This window comes from Boeremia exigua (genome assembly GCF_020726555.1).
Source record: "Boeremia exigua strain MPI-SDFR-AT-0100 chromosome Unknown C7974scaffold_4, whole genome shotgun sequence".
Classification (NCBI taxonomy): Eukaryota; Fungi; Ascomycota; class Dothideomycetes; order Pleosporales; family Didymellaceae; genus Boeremia; species Boeremia exigua.
In genome coordinates, this window is record NW_025763521.1 from 1372510 (window position 1) to 1397011 (window position 24502).

General features: G+C 54.0%; 9 protein-coding genes and 1 non-coding gene across 10 annotated transcripts; 6 read left to right on the plus strand and 4 right to left on the minus strand.

The window, feature by feature from the left end:
• Positions 1-24: 24 nt before the first annotated feature.
• On the plus strand, positions 25-967 carry C7974DRAFT_432693 (Fcf1-domain-containing protein; the record flags this gene model as incomplete). Its single annotated transcript, XM_046144871.1, has 2 exons — positions 25-45; positions 104-967. 2 exons carry the CDS (start codon positions 25-27, stop codon positions 965-967), a joined length of 885 nt encoding a protein of 294 aa, XP_045999103.1.
• A 100-nt stretch (positions 968-1067) lies between these two features.
• Positions 1068-2391, minus strand: C7974DRAFT_149565 (protein phosphatase methylesterase-like protein 1). Its single transcript, XM_046135753.1, has 2 exons — positions 1382-2391; positions 1068-1334 (listed from the first exon to the last, which is right to left on the minus strand). Exons 1-2 carry the CDS (start codon positions 2325-2327, stop codon positions 1168-1170), a joined length of 1113 nt encoding a protein of 370 aa, XP_045999104.1. The 5' UTR covers positions 2328-2391; the 3' UTR covers positions 1068-1167.
• Positions 2392-2920: 529 nt separating this feature from the next.
• C7974DRAFT_306774 (mitochondrial integral membrane protein-like protein) lies at positions 2921-4676 on the plus strand (the record flags this gene model as incomplete). The annotated part of the gene is made up of 3 exons (XM_046138097.1): positions 2921-3136; positions 3184-3939; positions 3990-4676. The coding sequence occupies 3 exons, from the start codon at positions 2921-2923 to the stop codon at positions 4674-4676; spliced, it is 1659 nt and encodes a 552-aa protein (XP_045999105.1).
• A 329-nt stretch (positions 4677-5005) lies between these two features.
• Positions 5006-6163, plus strand: C7974DRAFT_390439 (mitochondrial ribosomal protein L37-domain-containing protein). The gene is made up of 2 exons (XM_046141465.1): positions 5006-5537; positions 5598-6163. The coding sequence occupies exons 1-2, from the start codon at positions 5102-5104 to the stop codon at positions 5837-5839; spliced, it is 678 nt and encodes a 225-aa protein (XP_045999106.1). The 5' UTR covers positions 5006-5101; the 3' UTR covers positions 5840-6163.
• Positions 6164-7293: 1130 nt separating this feature from the next.
• C7974DRAFT_149590 (uncharacterized protein) lies at positions 7294-8627 on the minus strand. The gene has a single exon (XM_046135754.1). The coding sequence runs from the start codon at positions 8402-8404 to the stop codon at positions 7541-7543; it is 864 nt and encodes a 287-aa protein (XP_045999107.1). The 5' UTR covers positions 8405-8627; the 3' UTR covers positions 7294-7540.
• Positions 8628-10430: 1803 nt separating this feature from the next.
• On the minus strand, positions 10431-12110 carry C7974DRAFT_307248 (periodic tryptophan protein-like protein; the record flags this gene model as incomplete). The annotated part of the gene is made up of 3 exons (XM_046138119.1): positions 10431-10940; positions 10988-11858; positions 11908-12110. 3 exons carry the CDS (start codon positions 12108-12110, stop codon positions 10431-10433), a joined length of 1584 nt encoding a protein of 527 aa, XP_045999108.1.
• Positions 12111-16070: 3960 nt separating this feature from the next.
• C7974DRAFT_451058 (uncharacterized protein) lies at positions 16071-17586 on the plus strand (the record flags this gene model as incomplete). Its single annotated transcript, XM_046145770.1, has 4 exons — positions 16071-16372; positions 16438-16562; positions 16640-17040; positions 17088-17586. The coding sequence occupies exons 1-4, from the start codon at positions 16174-16176 to the stop codon at positions 17584-17586; spliced, it is 1224 nt and encodes a 407-aa protein (XP_045999109.1). The 5' UTR covers positions 16071-16173.
• A 2214-nt stretch (positions 17587-19800) lies between these two features.
• C7974DRAFT_t49 lies at positions 19801-19889 on the plus strand. Its single transcript has one exon. It is a non-coding gene; the product is annotated as a tRNA-Ala (tRNA).
• Positions 19890-21379: 1490 nt separating this feature from the next.
• Positions 21380-22728, plus strand: C7974DRAFT_432699 (serine/threonine protein kinase-like protein; the record flags this gene model as incomplete). Its single annotated transcript, XM_046144872.1, has 3 exons — positions 21380-21508; positions 21564-22170; positions 22220-22728. 3 exons carry the CDS (start codon positions 21380-21382, stop codon positions 22726-22728), a joined length of 1245 nt encoding a protein of 414 aa, XP_045999110.1.
• Positions 22729-22968: 240 nt separating this feature from the next.
• Positions 22969-23758, minus strand: C7974DRAFT_411346 (uncharacterized protein; the record flags this gene model as incomplete). The annotated part of the gene is made up of 2 exons (XM_046143548.1): positions 22969-23554; positions 23610-23758. 2 exons carry the CDS (start codon positions 23756-23758, stop codon positions 22969-22971), a joined length of 735 nt encoding a protein of 244 aa, XP_045999111.1.
• Between the last annotated feature and the right edge of the window lie 744 nt (positions 23759-24502).

The window sequence follows — 24502 nt, forward strand, 5'->3', positions numbered from 1 at the left end:
CATTACACAAAACATATCGCCGGCATGAAGCTCAAGCGCGCAAAGGTATGCGACGCCACTTATTGCGGTTTGCTATCGCGTTGTACAGGACTGACACGCGCAGGCATACAAGAAGCTGCTCCACCAGTACGAGCTCAACTTCGGCTTTCGCGAGCCCTACCAGGTCCTACTCGACTCGTCGATCCTACAAGATGCCTACAAGTTCAAGATCGACCTCGTCGGCCGTCTGGAAAAGGTCCTCGGCGCAAAAGTAAAGCCTATGATCACGCAATGCGACATGCGCCACCTTTACGATGCGAAGCCGAAAAACGAGACACTCATTTTGCAAGCCAAGGAGTACGAACGGAGAAGATGTGGACATCATGAGCTGGAGGAGCCGCTGAGTACGCTGGAGTGTCTCAGCAGTGTGGTTGATCCCAAGGGAAGCGGGAGCAACAAGCATCGTTATGTCGTCGCAACCAATGAGAAGGAAGTGCGGTCGAAGATGCGCAAAATCCCGGGTGTACCGTTAATATACATCAGCAAAAGCGTGGTGCTTATGGAACCTATGACAAGCGCAACTGAGGAGCACAGGGAGAGGGAAGAGAAGAGCAAGTTCAAGATGGGCTTGAAAGGGCAAAGGAAGCCGGATGCAGGGGAGAAGAGAAAGAGAGAGGAGGACGACGAGAAGGACGATAAGTCTATTGCTGCCGAGGCCAAGAAGAGGAGGCAGAAGGGTCCTAAGCAGCCCAACCCGCTCAGCATGAAGAAGAAGAAGGACACAACCAAGCCGCAGCCCGGCTCGGAAAAGAAGGCAAAGCCTGTTGAGCAGGAATCTCAGCCACCCGCCACAGATGCGCAAGACGATGAGGCTGCTGCGCCAAAGAAGCGCAGACGCAAGCATAAATCGAAGGCCGACGGTGGGGCCGATGGTGGAGCCGAGGGCGGTGGAGTCGCTCTGGAGGCAGGTGATGCTACTTCACCATGATCCAAGAAGCCACGACAGCGTTTCGGCAATTCGATGCTATAAGCTTCACCTTTGTCTAATGATACCCGATGTAGTATATCCGTCGTTCCAGCACGGGAGGTGGAAGCGCATGGACCGTACACGAAAATCCGCGGCGCACAGCGGGAGGTGGTAGCATGCCTATCTGTGTGACAGAGACATACGACACGGCTATGCAAGCCTCAGACCTTTTTGCCTTGCGCAAGGAGATCTGAGACCTTAGGAGGAAGCACCAATGTGCTTCGGTCATTGCGTTTGACAAATTCAACAATGACCTCGGCAGTCTTCTCTGGCTGATCTTCTTGGAGGAAGTGGCCTGCGGCAGGAAAGACTGCGAGTTGAAATTTGCCTGCGGACAATTAGAAAATATTCACCAACCTACGATCATGAACGTACCCTGCATTTGTCCAATCATCAGTTCCTTGTCCAGGCGATCTGTTCCAGCAAGGAGCAGCAACTTTGCCCCTTTGCCCTTGAGAAACTTTGCGCTCATTCCGTTAAACCAGTTCTCCCAGTAGGATTCGGTCTTGGAGAGATCTGTTTTCCACACCCAGCGACCTCCAGCTGACGTTTGCATGAAGAGACTCGGTACACTAGCACTTGCAGAATCCATATTGCGCAGCGTACGCGAGCGGATATGCCAGTCAATGGCGGCGTCAAGGTTGTCGAAAAGCTTTGGCCGAGTTCTCAGATACGCCTGCATGTGCTTGAGCGCTTCCATCGCACTACCCTCCACCACATCGAGCACTGCGAATCCCAAGATCTTGTTGCCAAGCAGACCCATGTTTGCAACGTGTGTCACCACTGCGCCACCAAGACTGTGTCCGATGAGCACGAGCGTGGGTAGTTCTTTCCAGCCCATCTTCTGCTGCGTCAGGGAGATCATGTCCACCATGTCTTGTCCCAAGAGGTCAACACTCGAATTGTTGTCCACCGCGCCGCTCTCATCCCAGACGACACTGCCGTGTTCTCTTGCTTCCAATGCAAGAATACCAATACCAGGCATGGCCTTTCTGATCTCTTTCGCAGCAAGAGCAAAACTCATTGCAGAGCTTCCTGCGCCATGGTGAAGCACCAACAGCGGGGATTGCAGCGATGCGGGCGGCGTAATGTAAACATGGAACTTGGAGCGAGGCTTTTCCCTCTCAAGGTAGAACTCTTGCGCATAGTAGTCTGACCAATGAATGGCGGGGGCGGGGCGCAGCACGTTTGACGGTATTACCGTTCCAGTACTGGACATGGAGCTTGCTGAGCTTGAATCATCTTCTTCCTCGATCAACGGTTCTGGAGGTGGCAGGGAGGACACCTTTGTCTTTGCGAAAGATCTGGCGAGGTCTGACATGGTCAGAGCTGTATCCTGCAAGTCGGCTCGGTATCATGCAACATGCAACATGCAACTCGGTGAGCGTTCAAGGGTCAATGCACGAGGCTGCACAGTTCGGCTTCCGCGATTCTGACGTCTGTAGAGGGGATTCAATTTGTGGGGCCTGCAAGCTTATCGATTGCAGGGAAGAGCTTCCTGCGCGCCTCCTTCCTGATCATGACGCTTGCTTGATTCCGCGGCGGCAAACACCTAAGTGCTGTATGCCAGTATAAGCCAACTGCGCATCTAATCCACGAAGGTGATCGACATGTGAGATGTTGGAACCAGGTTGCTCTTACGCGGGGCTGAGTTAGATCGCTCTGGGCTGCGAATCCAGTGATTTGCAACCGGGATCTCGTCCGTCGTCTCCACGCTAATGGACGAGCATGACGCATTGGTGTTGTTGGCGCGGCGGCAGCTTGAATGAAACCAGCTTGTCGCCTGCAGCACCAGCCTCTCCTCTTTACACAATTTCAGGAGCGTTGACGCTCATTCCTTCATCTCTTGTCCTCTTTTCAGGACTCCTAATACCCTAATTGACCCTCAGCTCCATCACAGCTGCGACGATGAGCATGTGGAAAGGCAAAGGGGACGCGCAGAACGGCGACCAGCTGGAGCCTGAAGCTCCTCACGACGATGGAGCTTCAGGAAGAGCTTCAAGAAGAAGTTACGAGCCTTCAAGACGTACTGTCGAGTCTCATGAGGAGCCGACTGAGCGAACAAGACTGCTTGATCGTCCTAGACCTGGCCCTAACGCCGATGGCTACCTCGACCCAGATGACCCAGCTGTAAGAAACCGTTCAATCAGATTTACATCCAGACTGACATCTGATAGGTATCGCCTTACAACCTATGGACGGTTCGTGCTATGCGGTATCTGACCATACTCTTCCTCATCGTCACTTTCCTGTGGTGGGTCATTCTGCTGGTCTCCATCTTTGTCTCTCCTCCTGGTCTCCACACCCGTGGCTCTGGCTTCTTCGACTTCGCCTACACATGTCTCACCCTTGGTAACCTCCTTGTGGTCACCATTTTCTTCATCACCCCGGCCAAGGGTCTGCGCATCACTACAGCAATTATTGCTGCTCTTCTGGCAGTGGACATGATCATCATACTGGCAGTTCCACGACTTAGGCTCGAAGAGGGCTGGGTTGGCATCGCGAGCGTTGTGTGGGCTCTCGTCATGGCTGTCTGGTGCGTTCTGACCGACCGTGTGGTTGCTTATGGCAAGAAGGAAGAGGAGGAGCGCCTTACTGGCCGTCCCGAGTCACGTCGCACGCTGAAAGAATGGCTTGCTGTCCTCGCAGCGACAGTTCTCACTGTCGTCTTCATCATCATCGTCCTCCTCATGACCGCCACCCTTACCATACGTTCAATCGACGCTGGCCTCAAGATGTACGGCGAGCGGGTCCTTGTTGACGGCGATAAATACGCTGTCCACCTTGCTTGCGTCGGCAACGAGACCAATACTGCTGGCAAGAAGGTCACCACAGTTCTTCTAGAGGCGGGTGAGAATCCAGCCGAGTACGACTTGGAGCATTGGGCATACGCAGCTTACAAGAACGAGACCATCGACCGCTACTGCTACTGGGTAAGTGCATATTCATTGATTCGATCTTGAGCAATTGCTAACCTCCGTAGGATCGTCCTGGCTATGCTTGGTCTGACAACGCTCCCTCTCCACACTCTGCCGGCATGTCCGCCGACGCTCTTTCAGAAGCACTCGCCAAGTCCGGCGAGTCAGGTCCTTGGATTCTTGTTTCTGCGGGAACAGGCAGCATTGTATCGCGTATCTTCAGTTCTCGTCACCTGAAGCAGGTCACTGGCCTTCTTATGATCGATCCTATGCACGAGGACCTCCTACACCGTCTCTCTAACCCAAGCCGTGGCTTCCTGCTCTGGGCATGGGGCATCATCTCTCCTCTCGGTACAGTCCGCATCGCTGGCGCTCTCTTCAAGGGTCGCACAAGCTCCGATCGCGTCTACGGCCGCAACGCATACCAGTCCGGCAAGTTCATCAAGGCTCAGCTACAAGAGAACCTTGTTGCGGACTCCTTGACCAAGAACGAGGTCGTTTCTGCTAGGAACATCCAGAGCGCTGACACACCGCTCGCGATTGTCAGCAGTGGCATTGAGTGCCGCCGCGACTCTGAGTGGGAGCGCAAGCAGAAGGATCTGACTTCGCTCACTGACAACCTTGTCAGCTGGGAGATTGTCAAGAAGACCCCGCACGAGGTCTGGCACACTCTGGAGGGCCGCGAGCAGATGGAGAAGAGCCTGGCTAAGCTCGTCAAGGCCGCGTCGAAGATCAAGTCGTCTTCTGAGTAATAATCCGTTCGATTTTGGAGGAAGCTAGGGTCGTTTCTCTTCAAAGTTCGAGTCTGTAGTTTTCCCTTCGCATACCCTTTCGCGATCCCTCTGTCCATAAGCACATCATGGTGTTTGGGTTGCTATGTTGTACCTCTATATCTGACAATGCACGAATCTAATATTCAATTGAGCCTGATACTCTGAGGTCGATTACGTGAGCAATAGAAACAAGCAGTTAACGTTAACTTCGATGAGACCCTTAGCTATGTTCAGTATAAAAAACAACTCAGGCTTGAAATGTTATCCACTGCGTGATGCATGCTGGACATGGCCAAACTTAGCGCATCGCGGCCGGACGCGGAGAATCTGCTCGCCGCATCTCCAAAAGTTGCCAATCGCGCAGCAACACCGCCAACCACACCCCCAGCGCCCACACACCCACAATGATCTGCCGAACCTGTCTGCGGGCCTCCCGCACCCTTGCCCCGTCGTCGCGGCGCTCGCTCTCCTCCACCGCAGCCCTCGCAAACGCAACACCCATCTCCGCCGCCGCGACACCAACACCACGCCAGGGCTCTCCCACATCGCCCGCCCCGCCCGCCGCAACATCAACACTCGCCGCGCAGCCCTTCAGCGCGCCGCTGACCCCCGCGCCGGGCGCCGCGATCAAACAGCAGGCCGCCAAGGCCGCGGGCAAGAAACCCACGCCGCTTGTCAAGAGCTCTGTGCCCGCAGGCACCGCGCTCAAGGGCCTGAACTTCGAGAAGAACAAGCAGGACCCGATTGCGCTGGCGGACGACGAGTATCCCGCGTGGCTGTGGACGATTCTGCAGCGCAAGGAGGACAAGAGCGACATCAGCGCCGCAGGCGACTTGTTCTGTACGTCTCCTACACTCGACACAGTGGGAATTGCGTGCGCAGCGTGCTAACAATGCCCAGCGAAATCTAAGAAACAGCGTCGTCTTGCTGCGAAGCGCCTCCGCAAGGAACAGGCCATGAACCCCGAACTCCTCACGCCCAAGATCCCGCTGTACGAGCAGACAATCGATCTGCCCACGGGCGACGGCAGCCTCGAGGGCGCGGTGCAGGCGGCGGGTGCGCGAGGCGAGCTGACAAAGTCGATGAGGAACAAGAGGAGGGCGGACATCAAGGAGACTAATTTCCTGAAGACTATGGGCTAGAGCGGTTATTGAGTGCGGCGCTGGCATGCGAGTGGGCATGTGTATATCACGAATCAAGAGAGGGTGTTGTATTATACACTTGTAGGAGCAGGTTGCATAGCATACGGGACTCCGAAAGGCAGAGCGGGGTTTGTACAAGTAGAATGTGTGAAGTAGTCGAACATTGGACTTTCATCACTGTCCTACTCCCCTTTTCAAAAAAAAGCGATCCAGAACCTCTCCCCAACGACAATTTCCAAACTCTCCAAGGCGTCCAGGCAAGTAGCATACCCACACATCTTCAACCCACCACGCGCTCACAGCCAAACCCCCCTCACCCATCCATTTTAACCCCCCTTCTATTTCCACCCGCAACCCTATCCTCAACCACAAATCTTCTGCAAAACACCACATGCGCCCACCCTGCAGCCCGAGCACCGCCCAGCCCTCAAACCCCCACAGTCGTTACGAACCTACCGCACATTCCCCAGACCCTCATGTGCAGTCCCCGGACTCTCCAAACCCAATCCGCCCGGCCCCCACAGACCCTGCATGCCCTGCATATCCCCAGACTCCATGGTCCCTCGACCCATGGAACCTGTATCCCAGTGTCGCACGCAACAATAGGCAGGAGGCCGGGGCTCGTGGCGCAGGTGCTGTGTCGGGCAGTTGGGATTCGGGATGGGATGGGCTGATGTGGTCTTGCACAGCTATGTGGTTTATGTGGTATTTGTGTAGCAGACGTGAGATGCGGTGGTGTTGTGAGGTGAGGTTGGGTTGGGGTGCGTTTTTGTGGTGCCGCGTGTAAGGAAACATGATGAGCAGAAAGACTTCAGGACGAGGGAAGATGAATCAGGAGTAGTTACATCAGCAGCAGGAGCAAGGACACGAGAGAGAAGCAGCGAAATGAGCAGACAACACATCAAGCAAGAGGATAGGTATTTATCGCTTATGTCTTGGATTTGCATCTCTGCTATGTGCTATGTGCTATGTGCGTGCAGTCACCACTGCAGCTACCCCAAGGGCAGCAGCCACCACAAGCCACCCGTTCCGCCGGTCGTAAGGTATCGTGACAGTGAAGACGTAAGGAAAGAAAAGTGTGTTGGCCTGTGGTGCAACTCGGAGGCTGCAAGACTTGAGCTGCATGACCTGAGTTGCAGAGAGACAGCAAGACAAGACGCAAGGCGCGGAGCGGACCCTTGATCTCGGAGCTTCCAGATTCCGCCATTGGCAAAACTCAAAACCCACGTTACGGCCACACACCCGGCGACCGCCCAACGCCTGACTCGGAGGCTGCGGCTGCCGTGGGGCAGAGTTTAGGTCCGATCTCCCCAGGTTCCGTGTCGCGAAACCCCCAGGATGCAGGGCGCACAACCCCAGGACACTGCAAAACCGCAGGACGCAGCCCAACCCCAGGTCGCAAAACCTTGAAGCCCCAAGCCGCAGATCAGCAAAAAGACCTGAACTGCGAAACACAGTGTTTTGAAGTATCCAACGCCACGGGGAAAAGAAGCCGCAAGCAAGATCCGAGATGCCCGAGGGCTGAAGAAAATGGTGAATAGAGATTATGAAGGAGAGTGAGAAGGCGCGCGGACGGTGGTATGTGCCGTCGGGCTAATATACACAATGAAAGATGGGTCTAGAGGTATCGCTGCTAGGAAAAGAGGGCCGTTGCGGGGAACACGAAGGAGGGGTGGAATCGCGGCTCCACAGTTGAAGCTCTCAAATCCACGCCATGCGCGGCGCCACCATTGCGCTGAACAGCGGCTGGATCTCCGCAAGATAGTCGGCGGCGCAGAACATCGCCAGGTTGCGCTGCCGCATCGCGTCCACGTCGGCCTGCTCCTCGACCGACCGCGCAACCCCGCTGAACTCCTCGGCCACCTCGTTGAGCTGCTCCAGCTCCGCGCCGAATGGGTGCGCCGCGGGCTCCTCGCTCACGGACTCAATGTTGAACATGTCCACGGACTTGCGCTGTTCGCGCAGTGAGCCGAGCGAGCCCCGCGAGCTGACGCTGGTGCCCCGCGATGGCAGGTTTTGCATGCTGCGCTTCTGCGCGAGCTGCACGTGCGCGCGCTTGCTGTGGGACACGGCACGCGTGGGGATTGCGGGGACGGGCTCTGTGGGCTCGCTGGGGTGCTCCCGGAGTTGGCTGAGCGAGTTGGTGGAGGCTGATTTGCGGACGACTTTGCCGTTGCCGGAAGGTGACGGGAAGTAGCCGGAGAGGTGGTTCGGGGATGGTGAGGTGGGCGACGACTCCACGGATGAGGCATCTGTTAGTGTGTCGCGCGAGACCTGCGACGAGGCCCGCGAGCGGCCGGAGATGCTGTGGTCGGAGTCGTCGGCGGAGTGGGTGGACTTTGCAGACTTGAAGGAGGCATCACGCCGGGCAGAGAAGTCCATGGTGGCGAGATCCGGGGCGTCGTAGACCAGCGTGTTTGTTGTCGAGAGCAGAGCAACGGGCAGCGAAATCTGGTTGCGGTCGATGTGTAGAGTTGGGTTCTTGACGCTCTTGCTGCGTGGCATGGCTTCCTCAGGTGCGGCGCTGCGCTTCATGCGCTTGGTCATGGCGCGTGCGAGAGACATGATGTGCGATTAATTCCGAATAGATTTGATGAATGTCGGTGTATAGCAGATCAAGTCCAGCCTCGGTTTGTTAGGGCCGGCAATATTCTTCGAAGCTGCGGTTGGTTGCTAGAGGTCAAGTGCAAAATGCGGGGGGGCAAGTCGCGGATAAATTGGACCGAAGACCACGAGGACAAATGTTGCTTGGTAAGTGTTCAGCAGGTGAGCCAAAGGCGCTTGTAGTACAGTAGTACAGCCAGTGAGAGACTCCTATAGGGGATATTGTTGTCTTATTGCGCCGTGTTGAGGATGCGTGAGCGTGGGGTTGCAGATGTCCTAATCGGGAATCGGGCTTGTGAGACGAAAGGCTGCAAGATGCCGCTGTGGTTCGAGGATCCGATACGTCCAGCAGTTACAGACAAGTTTGGGCAACTTTAAGTTCTTTGTTATGGTTGTTATTGAGTGTTGTTACTGACTAGCAGCAGGTGATGGTGAACGATAATGAGTGGGTGTCGTGAAGAAAAGCAATCTGTCAAAGAGCGTAGTGAGTCCAGCTGGGAGTGTCGTAAGGAGTGTCGACACCGGGCCGTGACAAGGAGTGAGTGAATGTTGCAATGAAGCCAACAAGCAAGCAAGGCAAGAGAAGGGAGGGAAGCCTGAAGAAAAGGGCAGTGCGACCAGGGCCTTCGCGTAGAAAAGCTGAGCAGCGCCGGCGACAAGCCGCGTTGACCTGTCTTCGAAAGATTGGGTCAGGATGTGACGGGGGTGGGCCAGGAACAAGCAACGGCCAACGAACCGCACCGCGCATTGGGCAAGCAGTCCGGATGGGTGGCGTGGACGATGCCTGGCTGAGCATAGCTTCACCTTGTGTTTTGCTAGATTCACAAAGACGGGCGAATGGGATGCGAGAGCGTGGGCCAGCGAGTAAATGCTAGCGCCAACGTGTTCCAGATATGTTGGGGTTTGCCTGTCCTGTGCATCGGTTGGGCCACTTAGAGCCGACTGTTTCAACATTTTGGATTAATTGCAGCCAGGCACCGAACCCTTTTCCCAGTGCAGCTGTAAGGCGGCATTGACAGACGATATTGACAGATGGCGGGCGAGCAGAGGATGTGGCACACGACGGGCGTACAGTGTCAGCTACAGCACCTGCTGGGTACCGTGGAACACTGCCGCGCAACGGGACAAGTGTGCCGTCTTCGGTCCAGCAAACCGTGGTTGCGCTGCGCCGACACGCCTCGAACCTTGTTGGGTAGCGCCAAAGCTGTCAGAATTTCCTCGGTGACTGCCGGCCGTACCTTGCAGACGCGCGCATGAACAGCTGCCGACGTGTCTGTCCCTGTATCGCCTGCACCTCGCAACATCAACAGCACACTGCTTGCCTTGACGCCGGCGGTTCCTAGTTTCGAAACAGCGCTCGCCATGTGTGGAAGCGAGGCGAGCAGACGGCCATTTAGTTTCTTATTACCGCGGACCGCGTTGTCTCGCATGACCCAGAACGACCTGAGGCACTGCGACCCACATGGTTCCCGTCCTGAGCCGCCAGGATCTGCCGCTGTTCTCGTTGCGGAAGAGGGTGACAGATCGCTGCCCGTCGTACCGTGGACGCTTGACAGCGCCAACAATGCAACAACAAAGAAACGCAGCGACTGCACGAACGGCCTTGGTCGGCGTGCTGGAAAATGAGGCTCGAAAGTGTGATCTAAAAGTGGATGCAGATCATCATGGGTGTGAAATGAGCAGGATCAGAAGAAGCAAGGGCCTGAGTCGGCGACAAGGCTGTTCTTGAAACACGTGCGGCTCAAGGCGTGTGGCGATGACGGCGTGTACGCGTCGATGACATTTCCAGGCAGTTGACAGCTACTGCAACCTCAAGTGTCAGGAGGCCATGTGGCTGCTGAGAGTGTTCCAAGTGGATGCACGGCTACCTGAGCCTGCTTCAGAACGGGATCGTCGCAGCTTCCTAATGTCGGGGCGTCCACGGTGAATTGGCAAAGGAAGGCATGACAGCTGTCAAGTGTCGGTCTATCGTTGAGTTTACGGGTATCTACTCCTCCATCGACTCCCAGCCCTTCTCCTGCTCTCCCTCGTCCTCGTCGGCGCTCTCGCCCTCGTCTGTATCCGAGTCTGTGTCAGACTCTTCCAAGCCCACAAGCCTCTCCTTTGCACCAGGCTTCATCTGCGGCACTTTGGTAGCGAACGCTGCGCGAACCGCCGCGTTGGTGCTCGTGTCCCAGATCTGGACTGAACCTTTGCTGCCTGCGACAGCCAGGCGGAACCCAACTTCCTTGTCTGGCGCAAAGGACGTCGAGAACACTCTGCCAACACCCAGGTCTCGTGAGACCACCATGCTTGGCCCGTTCTCCTGCACGTTCCAGAGCTTGACTTGCTTGTCAGTCGAACCTGTCACCAAGAAGCCGGGAATGATGGGGTTGATGTCAAAAGACGAGATAGACTCGTCGTGGGCCTGGAGTACCCAAGCAGGCTTCGATTGCGAAGGGTCTGCGGGCGCCATGCGCGTGTCGTGATAGTGGATCATGCCGTTCTCGGTGGAAATCTATTTCTGTCAGCCAGTGCTCTACTCAAAGTCAAATGCGCACATACGTAGAAGTAGTTGGGATCGTGAGGGTTCCACCTGACTGTCTCAACATCGCTCTCGACACCCCATCTCGGTGCTTTTGCCTCGGGTGTTCGCATGTCGGCCGCGACCACTGTGCGATCGTAACTGCCGCTAAGAAGCACCGTGGACTCGACAGGATGCCATGCGACGGAGCACACCTTGTCTGTGTGATATGTATACGACTTTGCGCACTTTGTTGTATTCAGGTCCCACAGCTTGACGGTTTTGTCGGCAGATGAGGAAGCGAGCAGATTCCTGTGTTGACGGTTGGCAGCAAGCGACAGAACCGAGTCGACGTGGAAGTTGTCGTTGGCCTTCTTCGACTTCTTCTTCTTCTTCTTGGGCTTGTCTGCGTTTGCGGCGTCCTCGGAGCCTTGCCCGAGAACTGCATCTGGGTACATGCTGTCGACTACGTCCAAGTTCCAGAGCTCAATATCAGGATCCATGGTACCAATGGCGACAGTGTTGCCTTTGCCGTTACCTGACCCAGCCGACTTGCCCACAGCCAGATCCAACCACTCGACCGCGAGAGGAATGGCCGGCAGCATGATGTCGTGGTGCACATAGAGGTTGTCGTCGGCATCCTCATAAACGTAGACTTCCAAATGCGCAACCTCGTCCTCTATGCGACCAGCCAGAACCAGGTTGTCTGTGGCGAGAATCTGCAGCTCTTCCCTCTCCTCGTCGTCCTCTTCGTCGGCGCCCTGCATGGTGATGTACGGGTCGTCCTCGTCGTTCTCATGGAAGACCAGATTGTTGGCGTTGCCAAACATGGCCATAGTGTCGCCCGCAGCTTCGTCGACTTCGTCGTCATAGTGCTCGAGGTCGTACTCGGCAAGGTCGTCGTCGTCGTCGCTGCAGTCCGTGAGCAAGAAAAATATATGACCGCGTGGTGTGGACGTACTCGTGGTTCTTCGACTTGGATTTCCCACTGCTCTTATCCTTCTTCTCGGCTTGCGCCTCTTCAAGGTCTTCCTTCGCATCGTCGAGCTGGAGCTTGGCCAGCTGCGATATGCGCTCAAACTCGTCCTCGTCGAACTGGTACTTCTCCGGAAAGGGCGCCGCAAAGCCGCGCGGCACCCACGTTGTCGCTGTGATCATCGACATGTTGCTGTATGTTCGAGGCGCAACACTCCAACTTTTGCGCGGGGAACTTTTTTGACATGGAAATTTTAGCGTGCTTCTTATCGATATGAACTTCATGCATCGCTGACGCGTGCGCGTTGCGCCCCATCTCTCACCGCCCCACAGTCATGGACCGCGGCCACAGCCCCAAGCGGCGCAAGCTGGACGATGAAGACTATGAGATTGCCCCGCAGCTCAAATTTCGCAAGCCGAACCGGCCCCGCGACCGCGACCGCGACCGCAATGGCGCGCAGAATGGCAACGGCGCCCAGAAGCCCTTCGAAGGGGCGGAGCCGCTGGTGGAGGAACTCGACTCGATGGCGCTGGACCGCGACTGGTACGGCGGAGAAGAGAACGGGCACACCTTTGGCGACGACTCGCACAACCCCTTTGGTGGCGCCGAGAGCTCATGGCAGGACTCGCAGCGGGAGGCCGCTCTGACGGAGAAGAAGCTGAACAACCGCGCGAGCATGCGAGCACAGCAGAAACAGAAAGACGTCGATGCGTGGGAGACCAACAGAATGCTGCAATCAGGCGTTGCGCAGAGGCGACATTTTGACGATGATTTCAACGACGACGACGAGTCAACCCGCATTCACATCTTGGTCCACGACCTGAAACCGCCATTTCTGGACGGCAAGAGGGTATTCACCAAGCAAATCGACCCAGTCCCCGCCGTGCGCGACCCGCAGAGCGACATGGCTGTCTTCAGTCGCAGAGGCAGTAGAGTCGTCAAGGAGAAGCGACAGGCGAAGGAACGAGAGAAGCAGACTAAGGAGGCCACGAGCGCGAAGGGGACTACTCTGGGCAACATTATGGGTGTGAAGGAGGAGGACACTGACAGCGCTGCTCCTGGGCCTGAAGATGGTGAGGCGAAAGGTGGCAGCAAGTTTGCCACTCATCTCAAGAAGCAGGAAGGTGCAAGTGCGTTCAGTAAGAGCAAGACGTTGAGAGAGCAGCGACAATATCTACCAGCCTTTGCAGTCCGAGAAGACCTCTTACGCGTGATCCGAGACAACCAAGTCACCATTGTTGTAGGCCAGACTGGTTCAGGCAAGACGACGCAGCTCACACAATTCCTTCACGAGGACGGCTATGGAAAACTGGGCCTGATCGGCTGTACACAACCTCGTCGTGTTGCCGCAATGAGTGTTGCCAAGCGTGTTAGTGAAGAGATGGAAGTCAACCTCGGCGGTCTAGTTGGGTATGCTATCCGTTTTGAGGACTGTACCAGCAAGGAGACCAAAATCAAGTACATGACAGACGGTGTTCTACTTCGAGAGTCGTTGGTTGAACCTGATCTGGACAAGTATTCCTGCATCATCATGGATGAGGCACACGAACGCGCGCTCAATACCGATGTGCTTATGGGCCTCATCAAGAAAGTTCTGGCGCGCCGAAGAGATCTCAAGCTGATTGTTACATCCGCCACGATGAACTCGGACCGCTTTTCTCGTTTCTATGGTGGAGCGCCAGAGTTCATTATCCCCGGTCGCACCTTTCCCGTCGACATACAGTACGCGCGTTCTCCGTGTGACGACTACGTCGATGGCGCTGTAAAGCAAGTCCTTGCTATACATGTCTCGCAAGGTCCAGGTGACATTCTGGTCTTCATGACAGGTCAAGAAGATATCGAAATCACTTGTGAGCTCGTCGCAGAGCGGTTGAAACTCCTCAACGACCCACCGAAGATCAGTATCCTACCCATCTACAGTCAGATGCCAGCAGATCTGCAGGCCAAGATCTTCGAACGGGCTGCACCTGGTGTTCGAAAGGTCATCGTTGCCACAAATATTGCAGAGACGAGTTTAACGGTTGATGGCATCATGTATGTCGTTGATGCAGGGTTCTCCAAACTCAAAGTCTACAATCCCAAAATGGGTATGGACACTCTCCAGATCACACCTATCTCACAGGCGAACGCCTCGCAGCGTGCTGGCCGCGCTGGGCGGACAGGGCCCGGTAAATGCTTCCACTTGTACACAGAACGGGCATTCAGGGATGAGTTCTACATTCAGACCATTCCTGAGATCCAAAGAACCAACCTTGCCAACACGGTTCTGCTTCTCAAGTCTCTCGGTGTGAAAGATCTCCTCGACTTTGATTTCATGGACGCGCCGCCCCAGGACACTATCACAACCTCACTCTTCGATCTCTGGGCTCTCGGTGCTCTTGACAACATTGGTGATCTCACACCTCTCGGGCGCACAATGACAGCCTTCCCTATGGATCCTTCGCTCGCCAAGCTGATCATCACCAGTGTCGAGTACGAATGCAGCGAGGAGATGCTGACAATTGTGGCTATGCTTTCAGTCCCTTCCGTATTCTATCGGCCGAAAGAACGCCAGGAAGAATCCGATGCTGCGCGCGAGAAGTTCTTCGTCCCTGAAAGCGACCACCTGACGCTGCTGCATGTCTTCACACAGTGGAGAGTCAATGGCTATTCAGATGGCTGGTGCATACGGCATTTCTTGCACCCCAAAGCTCTGCGTCGAGGCAAAGAAATCCGCGACCAAATCAAGGATATCATGGAAAAGCAGAATATGCCCCTTGTCAGCTGCGGCACAGACTGGGATGTCGTCCGCAAGTGCATCTGCTCAGGCTATTACCACCAGGCTGCTAAGGTCAAGGGCATCGGGGAGTACATAAACCTCCGTACCAGTGTCACGATTCAACTGCACCCTACTAGTGCACTATATGGGCTTGGCTACCTGCCTGATTATGTCGTGTACCACGAGCTTATCCTTACGAGCAAGGAATACATGTCCTGCGTCACCTCCGTCGACCCGCACTGGCTCGCGGACATGGGCGCGGTATTTTACTCGATCAAGGAGAAAGGCTATTCGGCAAGAGACAAACGGGTAACTGAGCGCGAATTCAACCGCAAGGCAGAGTTGGAGGCGAAAATGGCAGAAGACAAGGCAAGAGAGGACCAAAGAATTGCTGAAGAGGAGAGCGGCCCACTGATCAAGAAAGCTGTGTTGGGTAAGAAGAAAGAGGCCAATGATGGCGTTGTAAAGCGGCCAGTCATTGGTATGAAGAGCAAGTTCAAACGGAGGTAGTGCCGCGTTCAGCATAGTACGAACCAGTGGACCGAGTGACATCTGGGGTAATTCCGCGAAGCTAAGACAATTGCGAGACAATTCGACCGAACTATCACCAATCCTCAATTTCCCCTCCTATGTCCCAGTGACGATGGCAGTGCCGCTCACATTACAGAGAAAAAGCAAACATACGTTCAACCGGCGCTTGAGTAATTCCGCCCTCATTCTTCGTACATCCTTAAGACTCGCACAGGCCCTGCGCAGTGGCTTAGCGCCTCCGTGCCGCAGCTTGACATGCTGACATCGCTGTACCTGCATGAAACTAATTCGACTTGTTACAAGATGCTTGTGCATCGTGCCTTAGCAAGTCAAACCGTCGAGGAGAACATTGCGCTGCTCTATATTGGCCAAACCTTGCCCTATGCATGCCGCGTCGGCCCCATCTATTGCGCCGGCATGGGTAGGCAAGATGTTCCTTCCACCAATGACGCTGGTTGAGGATATACAAGCCCTCTTGAGGGGCGTCGGGCCATCCATCCTTTCCTTGTTCCCCGTTGACCTGGTTAACGATCACCAATCGCCTGGCCCGCCTTCTCTTCCGTAAATCTCGAACTCTGCCACAGTGTCCGGACTTGGGCAAGTGGGATCGGATACGATCAGCCGTCTTGCAATCCCTGGCCATGTCCCTCGACAGGGCTAATGAACGTGGTAGACACGGTGTGTCCAAAAGACATAATGGCACAACGGTGACCTGCGCAATAGTTGTCTCGGAGGGCTCACTCCGATTTTCTCCCATCTGTGTCCATCAATATTACCCGCCAGTAGCATCGTACATATCACAGGCTTACGCCTCACGTCTCACTAGACGTTTTGGCGTTTCGTCTGCCTGATTTCTTTTTGTCGATATCAGCAACACCGAGTGAAAAACCTCCGGAAGCCTCGACTACCTAGGTACATACACGCCTCGCGCTCGAGCAGATGATCGCCAAACACTCGCAACCATGAATAAAGCCACATTAGAGAAGTTTCTCAATGCACCTGCACTTGAACCGCCGCCAGGCGTCAAGCCAAATTTCAAAAACCCAGATAACCTGAGCCACCCAGAGCTCGCTGTCTTGCAGCTCACGATCACGACGCTGGTGGTGTGGATGCGGATCTTCACCAAGATACGAGTTTTGAAAAGGGTATTGGCCGAAGATTGTAAGCACATACACTGATGTGGAGGATGAGATCTGGCCATTCAGTGCGCTAACATGAAACTCCAGACTGGTTGATCATAGCATGGATATGCTTTGTCGCTTTCCATGTGATAGTCTTCATGTTTGAGGCCTTGCCTCTGGGCGTACACCAGTGGGATCTTACCGTTAGAAGAGCGATTGTCCACGCGAAGGTACACATCCAATGGTGTTGTCGCCATGTTCTCCATGCTCTTGTAGAATCTAAATCAATTTTACTGACAATATACAGATGTTCCACATAGCCGTCGCCATTTATTCCTTGATTATCATCCCGCTCAAGGTCTCCCTCATTCTACAAATACGGCGTATCTTCCTGCCACACGACTGCTCACTGCATGCACGCCCCCTTGTACTATGGGTCATCGACGGCTTTCTCGTCCTCAACGTCATGTTCTACATCGCGCTCTTCCTCTTCCAATTCCTCGCCTGCCGTCCGCTCGCCCATGCCTGGAACCCACTTATCCCAGGGACCTGTGTCAGCAACAAAATGGTCGTCCACATCGTCTCCGCCGCCATCAACACCGCCAGCGACCTCATCATTGTAATCTTGCCACAGCCCATCATCTGGCGCCTCGAACTAGGCCGCCGGCGCAAGTGGGGCCTGAGCGCTGTCTTTCTACTCGGGACCCTGTAAGTCCCGCGTCTTACGGCGCACAACATACACTAACACACCGCAGCGCCTGCGCCGCCTCCTCTGTCCGCCTCTACCACACCGTGCGCCTGTATCACGCTACGGACCAGACCTACCGCGGCGCGCTCATGGGCAAGTGGGCTGAGCCCGAGCTCACCTTTGGCTTCCTGGCCGCCTGTCTGCCCGTCCTGCCCGCCTTCGTCAAGCACGTGATGCGCACCTCGTTCGGCCTGCGCGTACGTCGCCTATGGACCCAGAGCCCGCCCTCTGACGGCAAGTCATCGGGTCGCTACGCCGGCAGTAGTGGCCGCCAGGTTCAAACGATTGGGAGCTACGGCAAGAGCGTGGAGAAGGGCAGCCGCATCACCAAGGTCGTGGAGATGGACATCGAGTTCGAGGAGCTGACGCGCGAGTCGCAGGACGGGGCGGTTCCGGACGGAGCGGCGCAGGACCGGAGTCGGGCGTCGAGCCGGGAGCGGGATGAGTGGGTGATTAGCGGACGGGGAGTGCGGCAGCAGGCCAGTGTTGGGCCGCTGCGGGCGTAGCTCTGCCTTCTTCCTCGTTCTAATGACTTTATGTATCAAAAGGCCAATGTATTCTTCTTTCCCACACACTTCCCCAAAGTCGCCCGCGAGCCCACATCACCAACCCCGATCGCCATCTCTCACGCGATCCCCAATCCAGCCCCGATCTCGATGTCACACTACTCACTCGCTCCCAAAGCGCCGCGTCACGGCCCGATCCCGCGTCACCCGATCCCGCTCCTCGCCCGATCCCTGCTCCAGTGTACATCGACACGCGGCGCCAGACGCATCCTCGCTTTGACATGTGGACCCCAGCACTTTGCGTCACGACGTGGTGATTTGGAATAGTGTGGAGGTTAGGGTTTCGCTCTCGTGCTGCAGACTCAGGGAAGCGGTTTGGGCGGGGCCGAGATTGGGTTTGTATAGCTCTGCTGGAGGAATGCGAGGGAAGTCTAGATGCCCCAAACAATACTGGGGGGCTCAGATGATTCCAAGTGTCTTTCTGGTTGGACGGTAAGAGTGATGGTGTGGTGGTGTTTCCAAGGTTGCGACTTGTGCTGCTATCTATGTTCTCAATCTCTACCTACCTAGTGTAGTGTCAGCGGTGCAGGACACCGAGAACAAGAGTACTGGGGATCTTTCGTGTAGTTGGATTTGGGTTTTCGCAGTAGGTGCGCTGAACTTTAATTTGTTTTGTGGTGGTGCTCAACGTGTTTGGTATGGATTTAAGCTTGATTTTGTGCCGAGTCAGTTTCCCTGTCTTGATTTTGCGTCGTCCCCGGCAAGTATATCATCGACCTCGAGATGTAATCCTCGCCTATTTTCAGCGCTGGCTGATTTGTGTGAGGAATCATATGAGTGCATGGTGACGAGTTCGAGCTCTTTAAAATGCTTTAGTTATCTGTGATACCGATGTCCCGGATTCTCAGAAAATGTCCATTTAGTGAAGATAATATTAGTTGGCTGAGTTTCCACTTATATCCTGTGAAGATTGTAGGCCTCAACAGCCCACTTCGAACCCCGGAAGATAGGGTTGTGAATGTTGGAGCAGCCTCTGATTCGCCTACTCGAGTACGAACTCCAGCTCTGACTCTCCAGATCGGCTTGAGAGTTCTTGTAACGACTGATTCTTCACATCAATCGAATAGCACGTCGTAACAGGAGGGGTTATTCGTCTTAAAACGGCGCGGTGACGTGCTGTTTTGTGGGGGGAAAATTCAGTCGAATACGTCTATTGCACGCATCCTAAACCCTTGATCGATATTAGCCGTACTATTACTCGGTTGAAGTGTTTAAGACACACCTGTATGTACTACACTGCCTACGTTAGTATTGACTGAATAGATATCGTATGGCAAAAGAGGCAGGTACTCGTGTCGTCCTTTCCGCTAACTTGCCTCTGACATACCCTGAATATCATGGCAAAAAGCTGTCACAGGGTAACAGTCTGCGCTGAAAATAGTACGATGCTACAAAGTTAGCAAATGACGTGCTCTCAAAGATTGGTAACGGATGATCGCATCCTCTGACATCGACTGAGGTCGGTTTCAAGGCACCCTTCAACATGAGATGTGCAACACTACCTGACCATTTTAGTGACAAAGTCTTTCGGATGAACGAAACTTTCTTTATTCGGAAACACATTTCTGAGATTCGTCAAGTTGGCGTCGTCTCCTCCATAGCATAAATGTAGGAGTGTGGACTCGAGTACCTCCAAACAATGACTCAGCGAATGCGTACTGCGTTACTTCCTTATCGAGTGCAATGCGAGAAAAGTCTGCAATTAGCATACTATACCTTGAGTGATTAGAAGGCTGTGATCACTATAGTACGTATACACAAGAGGCTTTCTAGACAGAGTTGGTAACGAACAACATAAGTAATTGATGGCGAGCAGACCAAGCTGAGCGTTGTGACAATCTCCATAAGCCTCTCACTAACCCGGTCGGCGTTGCAGTTCTGGTTGTAACCAACTCTATCTGTAAGGGATCATCTGCGAGATGGAGAACTTCGATGACTTGTCGAGTCATGATGAGGCGGTGTTCCAGCAGAATTCGCCGGAAGGCTGGGTGCGCCTGCAGTTCGTGTTCGCTTCGTCTTGATGGTTGGAATGCTGGTGCGGGGATAACTTCCGGCGTGACCACACCAAGCGAAACGCTGTCGGATGTCAGCCTCTTCGATGAGAAACTAATTATATAAATTCAAAATGTGTGCAAAAGTTCATAACAAAACGAAGGGGAAATAGCGCAGTGGTAGCGCGTCCGCTTTGCAAGCGTGTAAAGCTATATTGCGGAAGGTCCGGGTTTCGATCACCCGTTTCTCCATTTTTGCAGATTTTCGCGAGCGGATGCGACGTCTGCTTCTTTTTTTTACCTTCGGCGCTAGTGCTCATAGCGCGATCCACGTCCACGTGCCGCACATGCCCTGGCCTGTGCACGCCAAGGCCGCACAGGACCTTGCCTTTTTCTCTCCGCAAATCGATCTTACTAATCCCGATTTGGGAACCCTGCCACCTGCTCTTACTCGTGTGCCACGTGACATACCCGTCACAGCGAGTCGGTAAGTTGCTGTTGCTGTAGTGTTCTGATCATGCGCTAATTCATACGTAGGGTACCAGTCACGAAACTCCACCATGGCTGTATGGTACAACGGCGAACGTATCGACGGCGATATCGGCAACACTGACTTCTCTGGGCCTCCCTCATTCGAGGAAGACATAGATTGGGAGAGTGTTTGGTATGGTACAAACACCGAATGCACTCAAATCCAGCAGAACAATGGCCAGAGTGTTGGCCACAACGCCGATCTCTCTGCTCCCGCCTTCGCTTCATTTGATGAAGGCATAGACATGCAGAGGAATGGCACAAGCACCGAAAGCACTCAATCCCAGCAAAACAACGCTACAGCGCAGCCGCTGCAACAAGTCTAGCACCTGCAGTTCCCTCAAAGAGAGTTCATGATTTCGGAACAAACGCTCAAGATGAGCCGAAGAAGAAGAAGGGCAAGAGCGGCGCCGAAAATGAGCTGAAGAAGACGACGAAGGGCAAGAAAAGCGTCCCCTGAGCGCGGACAACCCTCTGTCTTTTGTGAAGGTCACTGGTAACAAGCCCTCTTCATTGCAGAGCTTTGGTGGAATGTATGATTCGAGAAGACAAGTTCGTGGCCCTTTATCTCTCTGCAGTACTGCACACCAATCAGCAGTTCAGTCTGCAAAATGGCTAGCTGGTCGAACAATTTCCTGGAGAAAGTCTTGGTTAACTAGTTCAATTGACTACTAGTACCAAATCACAACTTCTATGCTGCAGACTAACACTTTTGAATGTATAGCATGCTCGACAATAGGTATAAATTAGCAATTTACACAGCTGCTAAGTGACCACACAATTCATCATACCTCTCGTAGCCAATACGTTGCAATTGTATGTCATAATACAGTAGATTCTTACATGTTTTGGCTAACATAAGGTCGAGGATGTGTCTTCTCAATCCAAAGAAGACTATGTATAGGCTGGCCTCGGGATGATGGAGGATCCGATGCCTTGAGTGGGTCGCGCACAGCCACAACTTGGCGCGTCGCGGACGAACCACACGTCAGCTCCCGAACACAGTTGCGCCCAAGCCAGTAACAGTACAAGACATCTCTCAAACAAATACAATCAGTCCGTGTGATCTGCTCGTAGCACCAGCTCACGTCTCTCACCCCTTCCTACCGCGATCTCGATACCCAGCTTAGGCTACGTTGCCTGCACGCTCACAGCTCGAAGCTGAGCTTCCATAGCTTCCAACAGCTCCATACGCCATCACATCTAACACGATGGGATCGCTAGCCACATACTTCATGGACGTTGTTTACTCGTTCACAAATTGCATGGTGTGCTTCCCGAGCTCTCCGCAGCTCAAGATCAACAGCCGTAGCTTCAAAATACTGCGGTTGCTCGGCGAGGTAAGCAGGCTATCTGGACAACGCGGTCAAACAGCAATTGACGCAATTTACACAGGGTGGTTTCTCATACGTATATCTCGTACAAGACAACTCGAATCAGCAGCTTCTTGCGCTCAAGAAGATACGATGTCCCTTTGGCCAGGAAAGCGTCAGCTTGGCGCTAAAAGAGGTGGAAGCATACACGCTGTTCTCGCCGCACCCGAACATCATCCACTCAATTGACTACTCAGTCGAAACTGACAAGTCCGATCCATCAGCGAAAACCGTATACATCCTCCTCCCATACTATCGCCGCGGCAATCTGCAGGACATGATCAACGCGAACCTGGTCAATCACACAAAATTTCCGGAGAAGAGGTTGATGGATCTGTTCCTGGGAGTCTGCAAGGCGCTCAAAGCTATGCACCAGTATAAGGTCAAGGGCGGACCAGGCGGTGCAAAGAGCGACAGCAAGGCCAAGAAGGTCCGACGAGAGGCCGCCCGCGCAGACGCGGAGGCAGCACAGAGCATGGAGATGCGACCGAGCCGGAGACACCACGAGAACGACGACGAGGATGACGAGCAAGCAGAGGGGTTATTGGAGGAGAGCAACGTCACAATGGCACAAGAAGGCATCGCGGCTGGTGGAGAGAGGGCGTATGCGCATCGCGACATCAAGCCTGGTACGTATTCACGCCGACAGTTTGCATTCTATATACTCATGCATCACAGGAAATATCATGATCGACGACGACGGCAAGTCGCCTATCCTCATGGATCTCGGCTCCCTAGCACCCGCGCCAACCCCGGTTACCTCACGCTCGCTAGCGCTCCAAATCCAAGATACAGCCGCCGAACACTCAACGATGCCGTATCGCGCGCCTGAACTCTTCGATGTAAAGACTGGTTCTGTCATCGACACCAAGGTTGACATCTGGTCGCTTGGCTGCACATTGTACGCCTGTCTTGTAGGCAAGTCGCCGTTCGAGTTCAGGAGTGACGAGACTGGTGGTAGCTTGAGCATTTGTGTGCTTGGTGGCGACTGGAGATTTCCCGACGAGGGGCAACAGCGGGGCAAGCAGAAGCAGCCGGCCGACGGCGAGGGCATCAGCGATGCTGTCAAAGACGTCGTACGGAAATGCTTGATGCTGGAACCGAGTGAAAGGCCCGATGTGGATGAGCTGATCAGCATAGTCGAGGACGTGCTGCAGAGGCTGCCTGAGGACGGAATGGAAGACTGAGTGCAGCACGGATTTTGACGGTTCTGTAGAATCATATGTTCACATCTCTGGCGTCCAGAAAGGTTCCTTCGTTATATTATACCCAAGGTATCTCAGTATCTCCTCACGTTAAGTCTGCCTAGTGGCAAGGTGCTTGTTCATTGTTTCCATCCCTGCCATCTAGCTAAGTAGATGCACAGGTACCCCAATTCTTTTCCGTTCCTGGCAGCCTTCCTTTCCTGCAAAAAATCGCATGAAGAATCAGACTCGGGGTTTCCACGGATTTTCCCACGTGAAACGTACCTCACGGAATTTCAACGCACCGCCTACTCGATAAAGCTGCTCATACACAACGATGACCACCGGTGGCAAGTCTCTGTAGATGTGCTTTCTATCCGACCTGTCTGACTTCTCGAAAAACTTCCTCAAGCGTAGTACTAGGCCTTCGAGTGTGAGTGTACGAAGATTTGGGAGTGTGTTCAGGATCGGCTCGGGCAGGCGGAAGTCGTGGCACACTTGCAGGTGCCTGACAAGACCGCGATGCTCGTGTGAGAGTCTCGAAGCCCAATGCCGCAACATGGCCGGGTCGTTGGCGCAGAACACGCTCTGGGTGTAGAACATGTGGCCGATCTCGTTGTGCATTTGGCGACATACATGTTGCAGAGCTAATTGCGACTCCAAGTAGGCCCAATCTGGCAGCGAAATGGTGCTCATCAGGGAGTCCGAGATATGAGTGCAAAGTCCGATCTCTATCACTTTGTTGTTTGGCACTAGCTCGGCGTAGATGTTGTTACGTAGCTCAGCGGGGAGACGGAGGAGCGGCGATTGTTGCTGATTGCGTTGGGTCCTGCGGTGATCCGTCAGTGCCTGGTCTTATGTGTGTAGCTAGTTATGAGTTTTACTTCTGATCACACAGGATCTTTGTAATCGCCGAATTCGTCACCTTGGTCACCTTCGCTGGCTTGGTCACCTTCGCTGCGTTCGCCAGTGGCTTCGCGAGGCCAACAGCGCGACCAATCTGCTTTGTTTCAGTATTTGCGTGACGTGGCATGATTTTGTGTTGTTGTGTTGTTGTGTGTCTGAGGAAGCAGGGTGGGAAGCAGGGTGAAGCGTATGAGTAGAAAGTGGGGCAGGCAAACGAGAAAGCCGCAGTGAAGGTGAAGCTTCTACTCACAAAAAACTCAAGGGAAACCGAAGGTGCGTCTAGCAGCTTGACCTATTAAGCTGTAGCTGCTTCGTGCTGGTAAACTAATCCCATCGCAGACCGACCCAGTTTGTGAATTAGTTACCTGGAAATATGGCAGTCTTCATTACACAAGCTCTTCCATACAACAAACAAATTGAATCCCTCCACGCAACCTCAAGGTACGAACAGTTAAACTGCTATAAAGTGCGATGTTCACCATAAAGCCTCTAGAGAAAGTTTCTCTGTAGAAACTACACTGTAGATAGCTTTATGCCACGCATTCGTAATAGAAGACTCGAGCGCAGTGCCGTGAACGACTATGAGCTCGAGATCCCGTACCTCGATTTACTAAGTGCCACCCCAGCGTGGTTTCCCTAAACTAAATTTACTCCTCCTTCTAAGCAGTCCTAGTGTCTTAAGTCCTAGATACTTTTGTGACTGCGTGATGTGAACTCTAAGGTCTACCAAAGAACTAACAATGCGTGTAAAACCATGGCTTATTTATTGTGTGCTAGTCGGAATCAAAAAGAGGCTGCGTAGCCACCCTGCCCTACAACAAACACTAGGTGGTTGACCAGAGCAAAAAAGTGGACGCTGTGGGAATTGAAC